At 44.3% G+C, this 16923-nt stretch overlaps 1 protein-coding gene across 1 annotated transcript in view; it reads right to left on the reverse strand.

Annotated features, from left to right (window-relative positions):
- Positions 1-16923, reverse strand: part of PTPRJ (protein tyrosine phosphatase receptor type J) — a 164440-nt gene that overhangs the window by 38102 nt on the left and 109415 nt on the right. Inside the window, exons 2-7 of the mRNA XM_055314720.1 lie at positions 14306-14324; positions 11282-11524; positions 8391-8639; positions 6843-7103; positions 3423-3689; positions 787-1044 (exon numbers count right to left, since the gene is read on the reverse strand). Coding sequence (XP_055170695.1) covers positions 787-1044; positions 3423-3689; positions 6843-7103; positions 8391-8639; positions 11282-11524; positions 14306-14324 — 1297 coding nt within the window. The remainder of the gene's footprint in view (positions 1-786; positions 1045-3422; positions 3690-6842; positions 7104-8390; positions 8640-11281; positions 11525-14305; positions 14325-16923) is intronic.

The raw sequence follows: 16923 nt of genomic DNA on the forward strand, positions 1-16923 counted from the left end.
TGTAGACCATATGTAAATATATAAGCATGGTTGTGTTCCAATAAGACTTTATTTACAAAAATGGGCAGTGGGCCAGATTTGGCCCATGGGCCATTATTATCTGTCGACCTTTGATTTGTCTAAATGCCAGGCAGGTATTAAAATTATCCCGTAGAAATATTTGTGTTGAAAGGGAAAAATATCCACAATAAGCTGCTAAGTAGAAAAAGCAGATTATAAAACCACATCAACAGGATGACCTCAATGTTTGTAAGAGAAAAAAATATATATATAATGGGTGACTGGGTGGCTCAGTCGGTTGAACGTCTACTTTTGGCTTGGGTCATGATCCTGGAGTGCGGGGTTGACCCCTGCATCGGGCTCCCTGCTCAGCGAAGAGTCTGCTTCTCCCCCTCCCTCTGCTCCTCCTGCCTCTTCTCCACCGCTTGTGCTCTCTCTCCTCTCACTCACTCTCTCTCTCAGATAAATAAATAAAATCTTTAAGAATACACACACACACCTGTATATATCTTAAAATTGTAAAATCATAAAAGTTATCAGTAATTATTTCATACACCAAGAACATACCAAAAGTTATCAGTGATTATTTCTAGTGGATAGTTTACCATGTCATTTTCTTCTTTTTGCTTGTCTGTGTATATTATAAAATGAATATGCATTACTATCATTATAATTTTTTTTAATATTTTTCTGAGATAAAAGGAAAGGCAGTATTTGGAAAACTTGACATTATAAGTTACACTGACTTCAAGAAACCGTTTTGCAGAAAACAGCCTATTTTCTTACCAGTGCTATGCCAAACTGTCTGGGAATCCCCTTGAGTCCCATTTGGTCCTTGCGGAAATATTTCAAAACGATACTCAGTTCCAGGGGTTAGCCCATCAATGATGATATTTTGGGAGGTGGTTGTGTTCTCCTGAATTCTTTCCGTTCCATTCTTCGAGGTAAATATCTTAAAGATACCTGAGTCATTGCTGCTCCAAGCTAAGCCAATAGCCCTTGTGCTAACACTCGTCACTCGAAAGTCAGAAACTGGATGAGGGGCTGAGGAAAAAAAGTAAACAACTAGATTAGGAACCTATTTCTCCAGAAGACAAGAGTGACTGAACTTCATAAAAGTATTTACGCTGAGATTAAATGAACACTTGGGACACCTGACCTGTCTTTTTCTCTTCCTTGTATTATCATTTCCAACACAAGCCCTTCAGAAACTGGTTTTTCTGGCCACTGAGAAAACACCTGGCTATAAGAGCATAGAAACTGCACATTTCTTGGTTGTACAAAGTCATTCACTAGAAATGAAAGAATCTCTGCTTAGGGACATGCAGCAGAGGCTCCTGACATGGGACAATACTGATCTCTACCCCACTCTGTCTTTAATTGCTCAGAACATAGATTTTTAGCTGTGTATATGGCCATCAGAAAGAAAGACTACATTTCCCAGCCCGTCCCTCCTCCTCCTTGTCACTGGAATAGACATGCAACGCCTGGAGCTCAGGCTGCCTAGCTCTAGAACCAACATTGTGGCTGTGGTGGTGCCTGTGGCTTTCCGATCCTGAACTACAGCTGAGAACATACATCCCCGGAGCTCTGTAACCAAGGTGCACCCTTAAGGTGGGAGTCATTCCTGGGTCCCAGCCTAAAGCCTGCTCCCCAGCTGTTACGACTTGAATTGTGTCCCCTCAAAATTCCTATGTTGAAGTCCTAACCCTCAGTACCTCAAAATATGAGGTACTTTTGGAGATACGGTCTTTAAACAGGTGATCAAAGTAAAATGAGGTCATTAGAGTGGACCCTAATCCAGTATAACCGGTGTCCTTATAAAAAGAGATTAGGACACAGACATGTGTAGACCAAAGGACAACCATGTGAAGACACAAGGAGAAGGTAGCCAAGGAGAGCGGCCTCAGGGGAAACCCCACATGTGTCATCTTGATCTCAGACTTCTTGCCTCCGGAACTGTGAAAAATAAATTTCTGTTGCTTTCCGGTCTGTGGCACTTCCGGTCATGGCAGCCCCAGCAAAATAATACACCAGCCCTCACAATTCTATAAGCCCCCACTTCCCAGGATTAAACTCCTTTTGGCTTAAAAAAGCTCATAGTTTCTGTGTCCTGCAGGGGAGCCTGGCTAACACTCTACCATCCCATCCTGCCTGGCGTTGTGCTTCTTTTACAATGAAAATGTTTTGTTTAAGCCATGTATACTCGGGAAGTTTTCTGTTACTCACCGCCAAACCTAATCCTGACTAATAAACAGCTTAACAATAACCCACAACCCTTGGACCAACTTAAAGGGATTAAACAGAAAAAAATGTAAAAGGTGGAGAAGTGAAAACAAATTCCATTTACCCCCAAAGGGGTAAGACATCTGTAAAAATGCCTACAGTGTGGGGGCACCTGGATGGCTCCATTGGTTAAGTGTCCAACTCTTGATTTTGGTTCAGGTCATGATCTCAGGGTCATGAGATCGAGCCCCATGTTGGGCTCCATGCTGGGCATAGAGCCTGCTTAAGATTCTCTGTCTCCCCCTCTCTTTCTGCCTACTGCTCTGCCCTCCACCTCACTGTCTCTCTCTTAAAAAAACAAAAACAAACAAACCAAAAAAATTGACTAAGATGTGCTTCCGAAGAAGCAACACACACCTAAAAGAAAGCATTCTGTCAAACGAACCCTGGGTCCAGAGCCAGGCACAAGTCTCTGATCTGCCACTTGAAGGCTAGCTCTACAGCCTTGGGCAAATCATTCAGCTGGGCTGCAGCTTTCTTATCTGTAACACAGGGATCCTAAAGCCCCTTACATGGTACAATGCTGATACTATTATACTATATACTGCTGGTATACCATTATTGTTTTAATTATTGGACCTTCTTTGAAACAGAAAGCTTTTTATTTGCTGCCTATCATCTTATCTTTAAGGCACAGTTAAGAAGAAAAAAAAAACCCGATGATATATATCTGTGCCCTGGTCCATTATAATGTCACTCTCTAAAAGACAAAGGAACATGAATATCCAGGCTCTTTTTGTCTCCATGCACTGATTTGCCTCCACTACACTAGAATGGTCATGACAAGCCCAGCCTGGAGTCAAGAGTGCCCAACCATCTAACCCCATCTCTGCCACTTAACAGGTGTGACACCTGCCTCCCAGCACCTCTCTCGTGGCTTCCTCATCCATAAAATAAGGTCAACAACAACCATGTCACAGATCTGTGAACATCACATGAGACAATGCTCGGCACATGGGGAGGTCAATCAATGATCCCTGTTATTACAGCATACATCCTGAAGAAGGTGAGAGTCTCCGTGGGCTCATACACTGAGCTGTGCTTCTCCTGAGGCAGGAACAGAGCTTTGTTTCATACCAGGGCCTCGCACATAGCAGGCAGGTGAGAAAGTTTAGCAAAGCAAAGAGTGAACTCACGGGTGTACACTTGGTGAAAACCCGGCAGGCCGTCAGAAACGTTGGCAAGGAAAGGACGCACTGTGATGTTGTATAAAGTACTCGAGTTGAGCAAAGTGATAAAGACCCATTTCGTATCGACACGGAAGTTGAGGGAACCAGTCTCCCCAGCAACTTGGATCTCATAGCTATAGGGAGAGGATGACTCATTATCATTGATTTTCCAGGTGAGGTTCATGCTCGTCGCAGTGATGTTCACAACTTCAATATCAATAACTTGACTGGCAACTGTGAAGACACAAGAGGAGTTAACAGTAACCAGTATGGCCAAGCCAGAGAGAGAGAAAGAGAAAGAAAGAAACCATCATCAGGGCATGGCATCTACAGTAAGAAATAATCTCAGCGATTGTGCCTTCCTATTCTGCACCATTTACCCACAACCACAATATACACAAATGTATGGGGGTCCCAGCAAATGTCAGGTGTCATCATCAGTGCAAAACAACGCAGCCGATTGCAACTGCATAGTCAGTCTTTGTTCTTCTTATGAGTTTACTCTTAGAGCTATGACAGGCTCCTCAAACAATAACATGGACTCGACTCATGCCTGCCCAGGTACCGGGATGACCCAGAAACCCTCTCAAGCATCCATCCATCCAGTATGAACTATACTTTACAGGATCTATGAAAGATCACATGCTTTGGCATGAAGCAGGTCTGGGTTCCGAGGTTAGCTCTGCATTAATGGCCAGGTAGATCTTAGGAAAATCCCTTGAGCTCAGTTTCCTCATCTGTAAAATTGGGGTAACACTCCTAATCTCAAGATAACACAGAGCTCTGGTTATTTGCCACTTGCTCACCGCATGTTCTCAATCCATCCTCCATCCTTCTCCTGCCTGCTCTGCGCCCAGGGAGGCTGACTTCTACACACTGCACCCCTGGGGCATCCTGCCAGATGGCCTGGGATAGGGTTCCACCTGCAAGCCTGCAAGCAGGGTACTGGGAGGCAGAGAAGAAAGCCGTCCAAGTCTTCTTCCCCCTGCCTCTGCTCTGGGTTGTTGTTCTGGTGTGTCTGCCTCCTCCACTGCCCCAGCCCTCACTGGGCTCCAGAAGCACTTCTTTCACCTTGCTCAGGTGTCTCAACAATGCTCTGATGATTTCCTTAACCCCCATCCCACCTACCTAGTCACCTAAAAAATGCCTGGTATGATATGTGTACAAATGTGCGTATGTCTACAAAGATACACTCACATACATAACACACAGAGAAGGTTAAGGTGACCATAATTATTATTTATCAAGGCTAGGGCAGTTCAATACAAACCAGGCTGTGTTTATCCATACAACTAAGAGTCTAAAATACGATCACTATTATTTTAATTCTGCTCAAACCACTTTATTTTTTTTAAGATTTTATTTATTTATTCATGAGAGACAGAGAGAGGGAGGCAGAAGACAGAGGAAGAAGTAGGCTCCCCACGGAGTAGGGAGCCCAATGCAGGGCTGGATCCCAGGACCCTGGGATCACAACCTGAGCCAAAGGCAGACACTTAACCACAGAGCTACCCAGGCACCCTGCTCAAACCCCTTTAAAAGCAGGGAACTCAAGACCCACACTAATCCACATGACCCCTCTTAGCAAATCAGGCAAAGCGTTGTTGGATGGATCCAGCTCTGGGGACATTGCTTGGCAGGGGGCCCATTCACCCTCTTGCACAAGCATCTGTGCATAGGACAGCCTACCGTTGTCAAAGGCACCCCTAGAGGGCCCATCCTTCCTCCTCCTCCAACTTGACCCAGCCTCTAGAGATCAAGCCCTCCCACCTGCCAACCTGCCAGGTCACTGAGGATCCCCAGAAGTCAAGCAGCCTTTCCTATAGCTACATCCTCCCCTTTCTACCCATTAGTAGAAAGGGAAAGAAGAAAGGAGGACACGAGTGGACCCTCCTTCAAGGGAGACACCAGGAAAAGCAGTAATTCTTTACAGATACAACTTTTCATAGGTGTCCTGCCCAGACTGTTCAACCCTGTGCAAGCACCATGACCAGTCATTGCCTCTGAGTACTCTACAGCATGACCCCCACCCCACCCTCTATGAGAAACACACAACTCTCAGCCACATGATCATATCTCTCCAGAAATGAAATCAACCCCTCTGGAATTATCTGGGTCCTTGAGCTGTTATGGACTCCCAGTGCCTCTCTACCTTTGTATCTTGGTGTCTGCTACCTGGACCTTCACCCATAAGGTTTCCTCAATGGGCAGGTCTTCCTCCTTCTCTCCATTTATTCAAATCCTATTCTCTTTTCAAAACAAGTTCAAATCCTACCTACAGAAGAGGCTTTCCCTTGGGATTTGATGTTAAACTCATGCTCCAGCCTTCCAATCCCCAGAGCACTTGGTGGGCAGCTGCAGTGGACAGTGGCCATGTGTTACCTTCCATGGCTACTTCTTCCAAACAGCACCCCAACCCACCTTGGTGGAAGGAAGAGCCTACCACCCACATAAAACCTGGGGGACAGCACTCCCTTCCCCAACACAGCCATGCAGGAAGCAGGAATGCAACACCCTCTCCATCTTGGGACTTTGAATCCCAGTGGTGTGTCACCAGGTCCAGTGTGATCCAGCCTTCCAGAGTGGATACTTGTCTTATTTTCTACCCTGTGTCCCTCAGGCCCCATCCCTATTCCTCCATTCTATAGGTCTCTGATAGCCTTCAAGAATACATATATTTTTGGATCAGGTGACCAGGGTTAGCTCATGTTGCCTCAACCAAATCCCTGAGGGGGGACACTGGTACAGCATTTAATCCTGAGCCCTTAGGGCTGGACCATGTGCCTCTCAATACATGTGCGTCTCGCTCAATTCCCCATCTATACAGAATCCCGCCGGAGAGGAATCATGCATTTCTTTGCCCCCCTCATCAGTACCAATCCAAAACACCTCCAAATACTGGTCTATATACAGAGTGGAAGTACCGCTAAATTATAGGTAGAAAGCAGCAATGTGCATGTCAACAAGTTTCAAAAGAAAGATCAGCATGCATTCTAAGGTCAGGCCAAAATAATTTTTTTTTTCTTATCTGAAGGGGAAAATAATTAACCAACAATGACAACACAATACTTATTTTTAAGGGAAAAATACTACACCAGTTTGTCACTGGTTCATGTGCAAAGACTCGAAAGAAAAACATGAAGTAGCACCTAGCATCTGTACATAGTAGCTGCTTTATACGCTTTACTGAGCTGAAGGAAAGAAGCGTCTTGGCTACACTGATGAAGAAACTCACTAGATCTGCTCTGCCCAAACCCTCTTCCAGAAAACTGCCACTGACAACAAAACTGTTTATGAAGCAAGAGATAACTGAGAACCAGAATCACAGAGGACAAAACTCTGTGCTGGAAAACTCTGGCTGAAGACATTCTACAAAATTCAACATACCTGTCCTGAAAGTTATGTTTCGGGGCTGTCCTTCTGTGCCATCTGCTGCTTGAGAATAAACAGTGGCCTTGTACTGTGTGTTGGACTTCAACCCAAACAGCAGGACTTCTGTGTCTTGGGTCAGAGGATGGTCAGAAGACGGGTCTGCATGTTGGGTCAGAGGATGGTCAGAAGACGGGTCTGCATGTTGGAGGTCGGATTGAGACACAGAGGCAGTGGGGGTCGTGGACTGCTGGGAGGAGCTCTCTGTGCTGTTGGCATCTGTTCCAAACACAAGAGTCAAATACATTAACTGCAACCGAAAGCACCTCCCTGACAAGAGGACGCATCAGGCAGTGCCCACAGCTAGTACTCCACAAATTCTTCCCTTCCTTCCCCCGAGAGAGATACATCCTCCTCAAAAGGCCTCAATTTTTGGCAGATATTTTACTTTCTACTTTTATCCCAGGTACCACCAGATATCTGTGCTTCTCTTTCCAGCTCAGCTCTTTTCCGCTCTTCCCCTTCTTTCAGGAAATCTTCTCCCACCCAACTCTAAACATGGTCATCCAGGGACAGCCACATGACTCAAACCTAGCTGATCAGAGCCCGCTCTAGGAATTTCTCCCCTGGGCCATACCCCTTCTGATAGAGGGTAAAACGGGGAACCTGCTGGTAGGTTTCTCCCTGAGGTAAGTGGAAGGAGCTGCTCTGAGAATGAGGCTGGTACAGAAAGAAAGAGGAAGAGGACATGGGAGTCACCTCATCTCTTTCCTCCAGGCCTTACTGTCCACTGTGGGAAAATAGGTACAAGCCAATAAGTTGCTCTTCTGGCCCAAACTACTTAAAGTCTGGCTTCTAGAGGTACCTGGTGGCTCAGTGGTTGAGCATCTGCCTTTGGCTCAGGTCGCAATCCCAGGGTCCTGGGATGGAGTCCCACACTGGGCCTCCCCACAGGGGAGCCTGCTTCTCCCTCTGCCTAAGTCTCTATCTCTCTCTCTCTCTCTCTGTCTCTCATGAATAAAGAAAATCTCTTTTAAAAAGTCTGGCTTCTGTCACTTGCAGTCAAGAATCCTAACACCCACTGTATAGCTGTTTCCTTATGTGTAAAATGGGGATTAGGTTCTTCTCAATTCACCAGGTTCCCTCTGAAAATGCTTAACATCTGCAAATGGCAATGCAGTAGATGTCTGCTAGAAGTACTTGCTAAGCATCCCTTTTCTCAATGGATGTGGCAAGTTCCTCCCATAGCCCTACTCGAATTAACACATCTGCTATTTGTTCTGCTGAAAGTTCATAAAGCTAAAGGGGCCAGCTCCTCTCTGGGATGCCAGACTCAAAAAGTTCCAACCCCCATTAACCGTTCTGAACCCCAATGATCTGACCTGTAAAAGAAGAACATACCCCACCTTCTTCATACAAATGTAGGGTTGCACCGAAATGTGAAGGAAAGCCCTCTACAAATTCTAAAATCCTGGACAAATAGAAGAATGATATTTCTTCAAACTATGACGTTACTGAAAGGCAAAGCCAGCAAGGTAGATAAGAAGCACACTTTTGTAAACTCACCTAAGCTACTATTTATAACCGAGGACTCTCTCTGTTCATTCGGGTCTGAGAAAGACAAGGTGAACTTGTTTCGAGTTCCTGGTATCAGGCCTGAGATATTGACCACTGAGTCTTGCGTCAAATCCTTACTATTTTCGATGCTTTCAAGGAGCAGCCGACAGGTGGCAGTGCCATTGGCATTCTTCCAGGTAAGAGTAGCTTGCGTGAAACCCAGGAGGGCAAGACGAAGACCAGAAACTGGACTTGGTTCTATTTTAAAAATACACAATGGGCATTGATGGAATAAGACATTTGCAGTCACTCCTCACAAAGAATGACTGGGGTCACTGATATTTTTCCATATGACTCGTTAAGAGTATTTTCTTGATATCAGGGTCCAGTGCAATCTCATCATTTCACAGCAGGAACAAATATATATAGCATTATGGAGAAAAGAAGACACCTAGGAGCCAAAGATTTTGAGGGTCTCTCCCACTCGCCTCAACATTCACTTCAACAGTGATTTGACACTCTTCAAAACAGTTTTCGAAACTGTCAAAAAGCAGCATTGAATCATCTTTGTTTTGGGCATCGGGAGCAAAGCTCCACACAAAGTGATAGTTTGCTACTTCTAAAGGTCTCAAGTCAAGATAATACAAATCGTATCATTTCATAGCACCCAGACATTTCAACTGAGGAGCTCATCTCTGTATTCCAACCCCAAAGGGGTTCTTCAGAATGCCTCCCATCTACCCCCCACCACTCTTTCCATCACTTTATTTGGCTGGCTGTGACATAAACCAGACATTTCAGCCAACATGATGTCTGCTCCGTTCATTCTGGAGAGGGCAAGGTAGAAACACAGAGAGGTGGAGTGACTGGCTCAAGAACACACATCACTGGTGGCGTCGGGGAAATCGGAACCCAAGTCTCCAGCTCTGAGCACATGTACCACAGGCAATGTTGGGGATACAGTAAATCCCTGCCTGAGGTCTGCAGGGGCTGAAGTGGAAGGTGTGGCCGGCTCTAAAGCAACCTAATCCCCTCCTGGAGTCTACTCTTCACATCAAACATCTTGGGCGCCAAGATTTCTAAATGGGGTCACTCCTGTGTCCTTTTTCTTTTGGAAAGAAATGTAACACCAAAAAAGTAGTCAGCGGAAGGACCTGGGGTAACCGACTATTGCCAGCTTCAGAGTTGCCTAGTACTCTGAAGCCAGGCCCCCTGGGTTCCTACCACTTCATGCTCAAGAACTGAGCCCTCAAAGAATCCCAACTCCTTGGCATTACAGTTTTTTACTGTGGCCCTTGGGGTTACTGTGAAGACAGTACAATGTATAAAGAGCAACTGAGCACATAGTATGTGCTCAATAAATAGTAGCTGATGAACAAAGCCTTGTCCCAGGGAGGTAGATCCTCCCTCAGGTAGAGGGAGGACACTCAGCTCCTGGGAGCTTCTTGCTCCCACTCCACCTCCACTTTCCTATAGCCACCAATCCTGTGTAACCTGATCCCCATCGCCATTGCTAAATTCCGACTTCTTTTTCCTCCTTCACTCTCTTCATCTTCTCCCTGCCCTCCTCCTCCTGTTCTTCTCTCTTTCATAATATAGCAAGCCTCTATCATAAGAGTTTTGTTTTTGTTTTTGCTTTTTTGCCTCAAAAACTCTGCTCTGAGGAGCTCCAAGAGTTTTTTTGAAGGTACCTGTGACATCCACCCCCGTGGCTCCTCTCTCTCCAGTTCTTTTCACTTATTGGGCTTCTGGGCAAGATTTTATTATTTAAAGAAATTGTTTCCTGGCTTTAAAAACCACTGAAAACCCCTGGTTTGGTTTGCTTGTTCCATGTGCAGAAGGTACTATGCTAGGCAGGTGGTCACTTCAAACCATGGGCTCCAGGAGGTCAAGCTTCTGTGGCCCTCACCAGCCAAAAAATTACATCTCCAGATCAGAAAAGCAACAAAGGATCTCGTTTGTAAATTTTTGCTTCTTTTCGATTTAAAAAGAGCTTCTCGTCTTTTCTTTATATTTTTAGTTCTTTCCAGCTTAAAGAAAGAGAGAGAGAGCTAAATTTGCAGCTATAACACGTGGCTGAGGGTACTGACATCTAAGCTAAATAAAAATTTCAACCTTACCAAATGTCACAGGGCTATTACTTCATTTGAAACACACACTCCTCAAAAAGTATACCAAACTTTCAGGCCCAGCAAGAATTACTGAGAATATAAACCAGCATCAACTTTCCTGCAGAGCTTAAGAGAAGCCTACTAAGTACTGACACCATCAAGAACATGTCTAATGAAAAAAAAAAAAAAAAAAAAGAACATGTCTAATGAGGTCTCTGTTCCCAAGCCTTAAGAGAAAAGTAAATATTAGCCAATAATAGCCAAGGATTTTTAAGACTGTCTGTTGCGGGCAGCCCCAGTGGCTCAGTGGTTTAGCGCCGTCTTCAGCCCAGGGCGTGATCCTGGAGACCCAGGATGGAGTCCCACACTGGGCTCCCTGCATGGAGCCTGCTTCTCCCTCTGCCTGTGTCTCTGCCCCCCCCCCAACCCCTTCTCTCTTTCTTTCTCTCTCTGTCTCTCATGAATAAATAAATAAAAATCTTATAAATAAATAAATAAATAAATAAATAAATGAATGAATAAATAAATAAAATAAGATAAAAATAAATAAAACTGTCTGTTGGAATGACTTAAAACCTCCAAAAAAAAAAAAAAAAAAAAAAAAAACCTCCCAAAACACCTAGGACCCTAATACCAAATGGTCTGGCCAAATGATCTGAACTCCTGGGTTTAAAATAATATAGAATCTTTTCTCCTCTGCTAATGAAAACCAATCTTTCCCCAACAGGCAACTTGAATGGACAAGGTGAAAAGGAAATGTTCACGACCATTCCCGGGAGTTCACCTTACCTGTTATCTCATTTACAGCCATGGGAGCTTCCCATTCCGAAGTCTTGTTGACTATATCTGAAGTGACAAAGGACATGTTTGGAGCTGTTGGACTGAAGTCTGTGACGTTATCCCTTGTTGGATGTTTATCAAGAGTCGTCTGGTTACTCTCCATGTCACTGTTCTCTGTAGTCATGTACATAGAGACAGTTGCACTCGTGTCTTCCCATGTTGTGGTCACACTGGTTGTATTGACGGAAAAAGCTTCGATGTCAAACACAAACATGGGTTCTACTTAAACATTGTTTCCCGAAGGACAGGGGAAAAAATTATATTTAAAAAAGAAATGTAAGGGGCGCCTGGGTGGCTCAGCCCATTAAGTGTCTGCCTTCAGTTCAGGTCAGGATCTCAGGGTCCTGGGATCAAGCCCCGAGGAGTCTGCTTCTTCTCCCTCTCCCTCTGCTCCTCCCCTGCCTTCTGCTCATGCATGTGCTCTCTCTCTCTCTCTCTAATAAATAAATAAAATCTTTTTTAAAAAGAGAACAAAAGTAAATTGTAAGAGTCAAGACAGCTCTACATGTCTACTTTTTAGAAGTGAATTGTGCAATCACAGAATTTCATTTCCCTTTCTTTGCTTCTTGGACTTTGCTCCTACAAACTAATTTTAGATGCATGTGCATACATGTATGCATGTGTGTTATTTAAAACACAGGAGACAAAAATGGTGGAGTTAGCAATGTTGGCTATGACTTGAACATGGATTAAATCTATATGGAAGCTGATACAAAAAAAGACCCAAGATGCAAAAGGAGTCTATCTCATCATTCTTAGAAAACACTGCCCGTGAAGAGGGCTTGCATGATGGAAAAGCTAACTCTTTTGCCACGCACTGATACCAGGAGGAAGCTCTGCCATTTTCGGGCACTAAGATGGCATGAGAGAGGATGGCATAAAGAGAAAGGAGCTGCTCTTTGAATTTGGGATGCAAGAAACTGCTCTGCCCCTTAGCTGTGTGACCTGGAATTTGCCCCTTAAAACCTCTCCTCCTTGGGTTCCTCTGTTGACAGCTCTAATACACTATTTTAAACATAAAGGACCATTTTTAAGGCACCATGCATGACATGATAACCAACTGGATTTGGACATTTATAAAATCTGGGTTCAGAATCCCATCCTGCTGGTCGTTAGCATGTGATTTTACTCAAAGTTCTAAGAGAACATTCTAATTATTTTATCACTACGGTTCACAGACTTTTTAGTTTGCATTTCACTCTTCTTTCCTGTGTCTGAGGCTTCGGTTGTGACTGCGTAACAGTCACATCTACAGACACCGACATTCATCTTAGTAAGGCACCGGGAAACTTTTCAGTGATAAATGTGACCAATCTGAGTAGCCTGAACCAGTGGTCACGCAAACTAGCAAAATGGCACCTCCCACGATATGCTTGCTATACAGGTTTTTATTATGATTTTTAAAATGAATCCTAGTTCCTTCATATCCTCTTTCCCTGCTTTAAAATACTACCGATGTTTCTAGTAGCCATGTCCACAATAGCCAAACTGTGGAAGGAGCCTCGGTGTCCATCAAAGATGAATGGATAAAGAAGATGTGGTCTATGTATACAATGGAATATTCCTCAGCCATTAGAAACGACAAATACCCACCATTTGCTTCAACGTGGATGGAACTGGAGGGTATTATGCTGAGTGAAGTAAGTCAATCGGAGAAGGACAAATAGTGTATGTTCTCATTCATTTGGGGAATATAAATAATAGTGAAAGGGAATATAAGGGAAGGAAGAAGAAATGTGTGGGAAATATCAGAAAGGGAGACAGAACATAAAGACTCCTAACTCTGGGAAACGAACTAGGGGTGGTGGAGGGGGAGGAGGGCGGGGGGTGGGGGTGAATGGGTGACGGGCACTGAAGGGGACACTTGACGGGATGAGCACTGGGTGTTATTCTGTATGTTGGTAAATTGAACACCAATAAAAATTAATTTATTAAAAAAATAAAAATAAAAAAATAAAATAAAATAAAATAAATTACTACCTCTGTGCATAGAAGTTTTCTGCTTTGGCACCAGTGATTCAAGCCTGTAAAGGTACCCTACCAGCTTATTTACCAAAGTGATTCTCAAGCAAGAAAAAGCAACTGCAGAGCTCTTCCCATTGTTTGTACAGACTTTGCATAATCACTGTTATTAACTGAGATTGACTTTATTAGAAGGTTTCAGCAAGATCTGCCCCCTTTCTTTGGCCCTGAAAGAACATAATTATTTTATCTCCATGGTTCGAAGATTGGGGGCTTTACCAATCGGGGGGGGGGGGGAGTTCCCAAATTTTGAGGATAGATAAAAGCTACCAATTTTTATTTATTCTGGAAGGTACATTAAAAAAAAAAAACCAGACTACCAACTACTGTTATCTTTACTTATAGAAACAAATTACGACCCCCAAAATTAGTAAGAACATAATCCCAGAATAAATGGTGCTTTCAACTAAATATATTTAGCTTCACTTTAAAACTTATCATAGCCTTATTTTTCTCATTTTACTCTAGACCAGGGAGTACGTCTATGGACCAACCTCAGTTAGCAACTGGGACTCTACCCTCCACAGAAGAAAAATATACAGGAGGCTATGTCTGGTTTTCCAAAGGTTACACAAACCCTTTACACCACTTTAAAAATCATGGAGCACTGTAGCAACCAAAAAAAAAAAAACTTATTGGCTAGCAGCGCATAAAATAAATATAAACCACACCGCATTATGAAAATTTAAGTCTTTTTAAAAATCATCCAGAGGTAGGCTGGCGAGAAAAAAAATCACAGAAAATATAAAATTTTTGTCAAAGTTGCTCAATTGAATTCTTTCCTTCACTTGCTGTTTCCACACTCACCCCACTTCTAAAGAAAAACTGGAAACTAAGAGAGTTTGAACAAACTAGCGTTTTCTGGGGTTGTTCACATTGCTGTAAATGCTGCTGTGTCCGTCAGGGGGCGGTAGCGAACAACACAAGAGAAGAGAGGGAAGTGGTACTTACAGTCACCTGCGCACACCATCTGTAACAGAAAAAGAAAACGGAAGTCAGCGCATTCATTCAGCCACGGAAAATGCAAATCAGGGATAATGCAGTTGAGAATTTAATAATGGGGATGGGGTGTTAACTCGTGCATTTAAAAAGGCCTGCTGGCAGGGATTAGAGTGCGAGGACACTGGATAAGGGAACTCGGTTAAACCAGAGGTAGGTTACAAACAATGGATTAACTCGGTTATGCAGGCCGAGCTACCCAGTGTTCCTCCCCACAGATACATCCAACCCTGGAGCAGCTCCCCAGCACTCCCTCCTGCCACCGCATCGTGAATTGAGGCAGAAGGACACAGAAGCAGAATCAAGATTCTCTAGGGCAGAGAAAAGAAAAGCAGAACCATGACACCCCTTCCCCAGAGCCATTTTCAGGTGGCAAGTGCACAATGTAAAGCCAAGTGCACAAGAGAAGAAATCTACTGGATTTGCGATTTTTCTTACGCAAAAATCCATCTTTTTCCTTCTAACGGTTGGTGGCAGTTTTTTTTTTTTTTTTAATTATATGGCATGCAGCTTTGGGAAGTACGAATGTTTGAAACAGAGCAACCTTAAAGATTATGTAGTTGAGTGTCTCAATCTGCCATCCTTAGATCCCTGGAACATCCTCAAAGATATTCATCATGATCCATAAATTACTCCCCTATATTTTAAAGACCTAAAATAATTTGAAGTTGTACACACTGTTGTTTAGTAAACACACCTTTTTGGTTAACAAGATTTTTCAAAGGACAGCACTCACGAAGAGGAAAATAATCAAAAGGGATTTTATCAGGGGGATGTCCTCCAGGTTCCCATCACACTTAGAATAAAATCCAAACTCTTAACCCATGATCTCATCATGCCCTTCACAATGTTCCCAAAACTGGTTCTCTCTTTCAGCCTTTACATATTGATTTCTTTCTCCAAAAACACTCTGCCCCAGACCTTCCAGTGTCAGGGCCTAAAATGCCAGCTCCTCAGGGAGTCCTTCTCCAACCAAATGGTAGACCTCAGCACCCCTGACTCTCAATCATATCACTGGCATGTTTTCTCCTCTGCATCCACTTCAATCAGCAGCAGCCTCCTCCAACTAAAATGTACACTCCATGAGAACAGAAACCTTGTCTGTGCCCATGCCCAGAATGGTGCGCACAGTAGGCACTCAATAGATGACACTGAAGAAAAGAATGGGCCTCTTGTTTTGGAAAGGAAGCAATGCCTAAGGCCCAGAGGAGGAAGAAGACTTGCCTAAGGTCCTACAGCAAGGCCAAGGCTGGTCAGGTCCAGGAGCCTGAGTACCCAACCCAACCCAACTCAACCCAAAGGAAACATCTTTTGTGCTTACCAAATGTAGAAGGCAAAGACAACATTCATTATCCTCTCGAGAGTTAGGCAGACAGAAAGGTCTACTCCTCGGCATCTCCCAAGGGCCCAGGCACCAGTCCCCAAAGGAATCTGAGCATCCCTCCTCATTCTTCACCCCCCCCCAAGTCTCAGGGCCCACACCTGTTGATTCTCCTTTCCTACCCCCACTCTACCCTCAAGCCCATGCTCTTTTAGCTTATCTTCCTGCCTCCATCCCCTGCCATCCATCTATGCCAGGCATCAGGCCACTTGTCCCTGATGGACCTCAGGAGAGAGAAAGACGAGGACCAGGTTGCTACGCAAGTTAGCCCAGGGCAGCGAGCCTTTTTTTTTTTTTCTTTTTTGCCCAGCAGTTGGAAAACATAAACTACGTAACCTCATGACTCTAGACTGGCCCATTCTAGCCCCTTGCGATGTTATTATCTTGTCCTCTACGCCTATATAGGTTGTATCCTAAACTGGATTCCATTGGGTCAACCATCTGTCCATATATCGCCTACAAACATTGATGATCTGGACTTGCCCTTCAACTGTTTTTAGGAGAGTAAAGGACATAAGGTAAGAAGTAGAGGTAGAGGAGAAAGCACTGACCAGTCACTGAACAAGCACTTCTCTGGCGCCCCGCATTTGTTCAGCGCAGGGTAAAGCCCCAGCACAGAGGCTGATAGCCTCTGTGCTGTGCGGGGCTCACAGTGGAGGGAGAGGGGAGGCAGGTGAAAACCACAGAGGACAGATGGAAGGTACCCCTGGGGTAGGAACCATTCAGTGGGGGAAGTCAAATGAGGGCATACACATAGGCAAAGACTGTGCATTTCGATCTGTGTCCCATACAGCCCTAGACTCAGTAAACATTGGCTGCTTATCATTACTTGAGACCACATGCCAAACAGCTCTGAGCTCTAGAGGCCAAAGGGCAAGGGTCACCATCAATATGCACAGAGCCTGACTCGGTCGGTGCTGTTCCAAGGGCTTTCAGATATTCACTCACCTAATGCTCCAAACAACCCTAAATGTCGGAACAGGTCCCTTGTGGGCTGCTGAGCTGCAGCATCTGGACTTGAACCCAGGGAGTCTGACTCTAGGGCCTACGTCTTAATCACCAGAGATCCTGCATTCCCATGTAATGCAACTGGTGAGAAATACGCTAGGACTTAAGGAAGGTTTAAAGATTAATTTTAAAAGTTATGAGTGTCAGGGCAGCCCAGGTGGCGCAGCGGTTTAGTGCCGCC

Source organism: Nyctereutes procyonoides, unplaced genomic scaffold (assembly GCF_905146905.1).
Source record: "Nyctereutes procyonoides isolate TBG_1078 unplaced genomic scaffold, NYPRO_anot_genome, whole genome shotgun sequence".
Classification (NCBI taxonomy): Eukaryota; Metazoa; Chordata; class Mammalia; order Carnivora; family Canidae; genus Nyctereutes; species Nyctereutes procyonoides.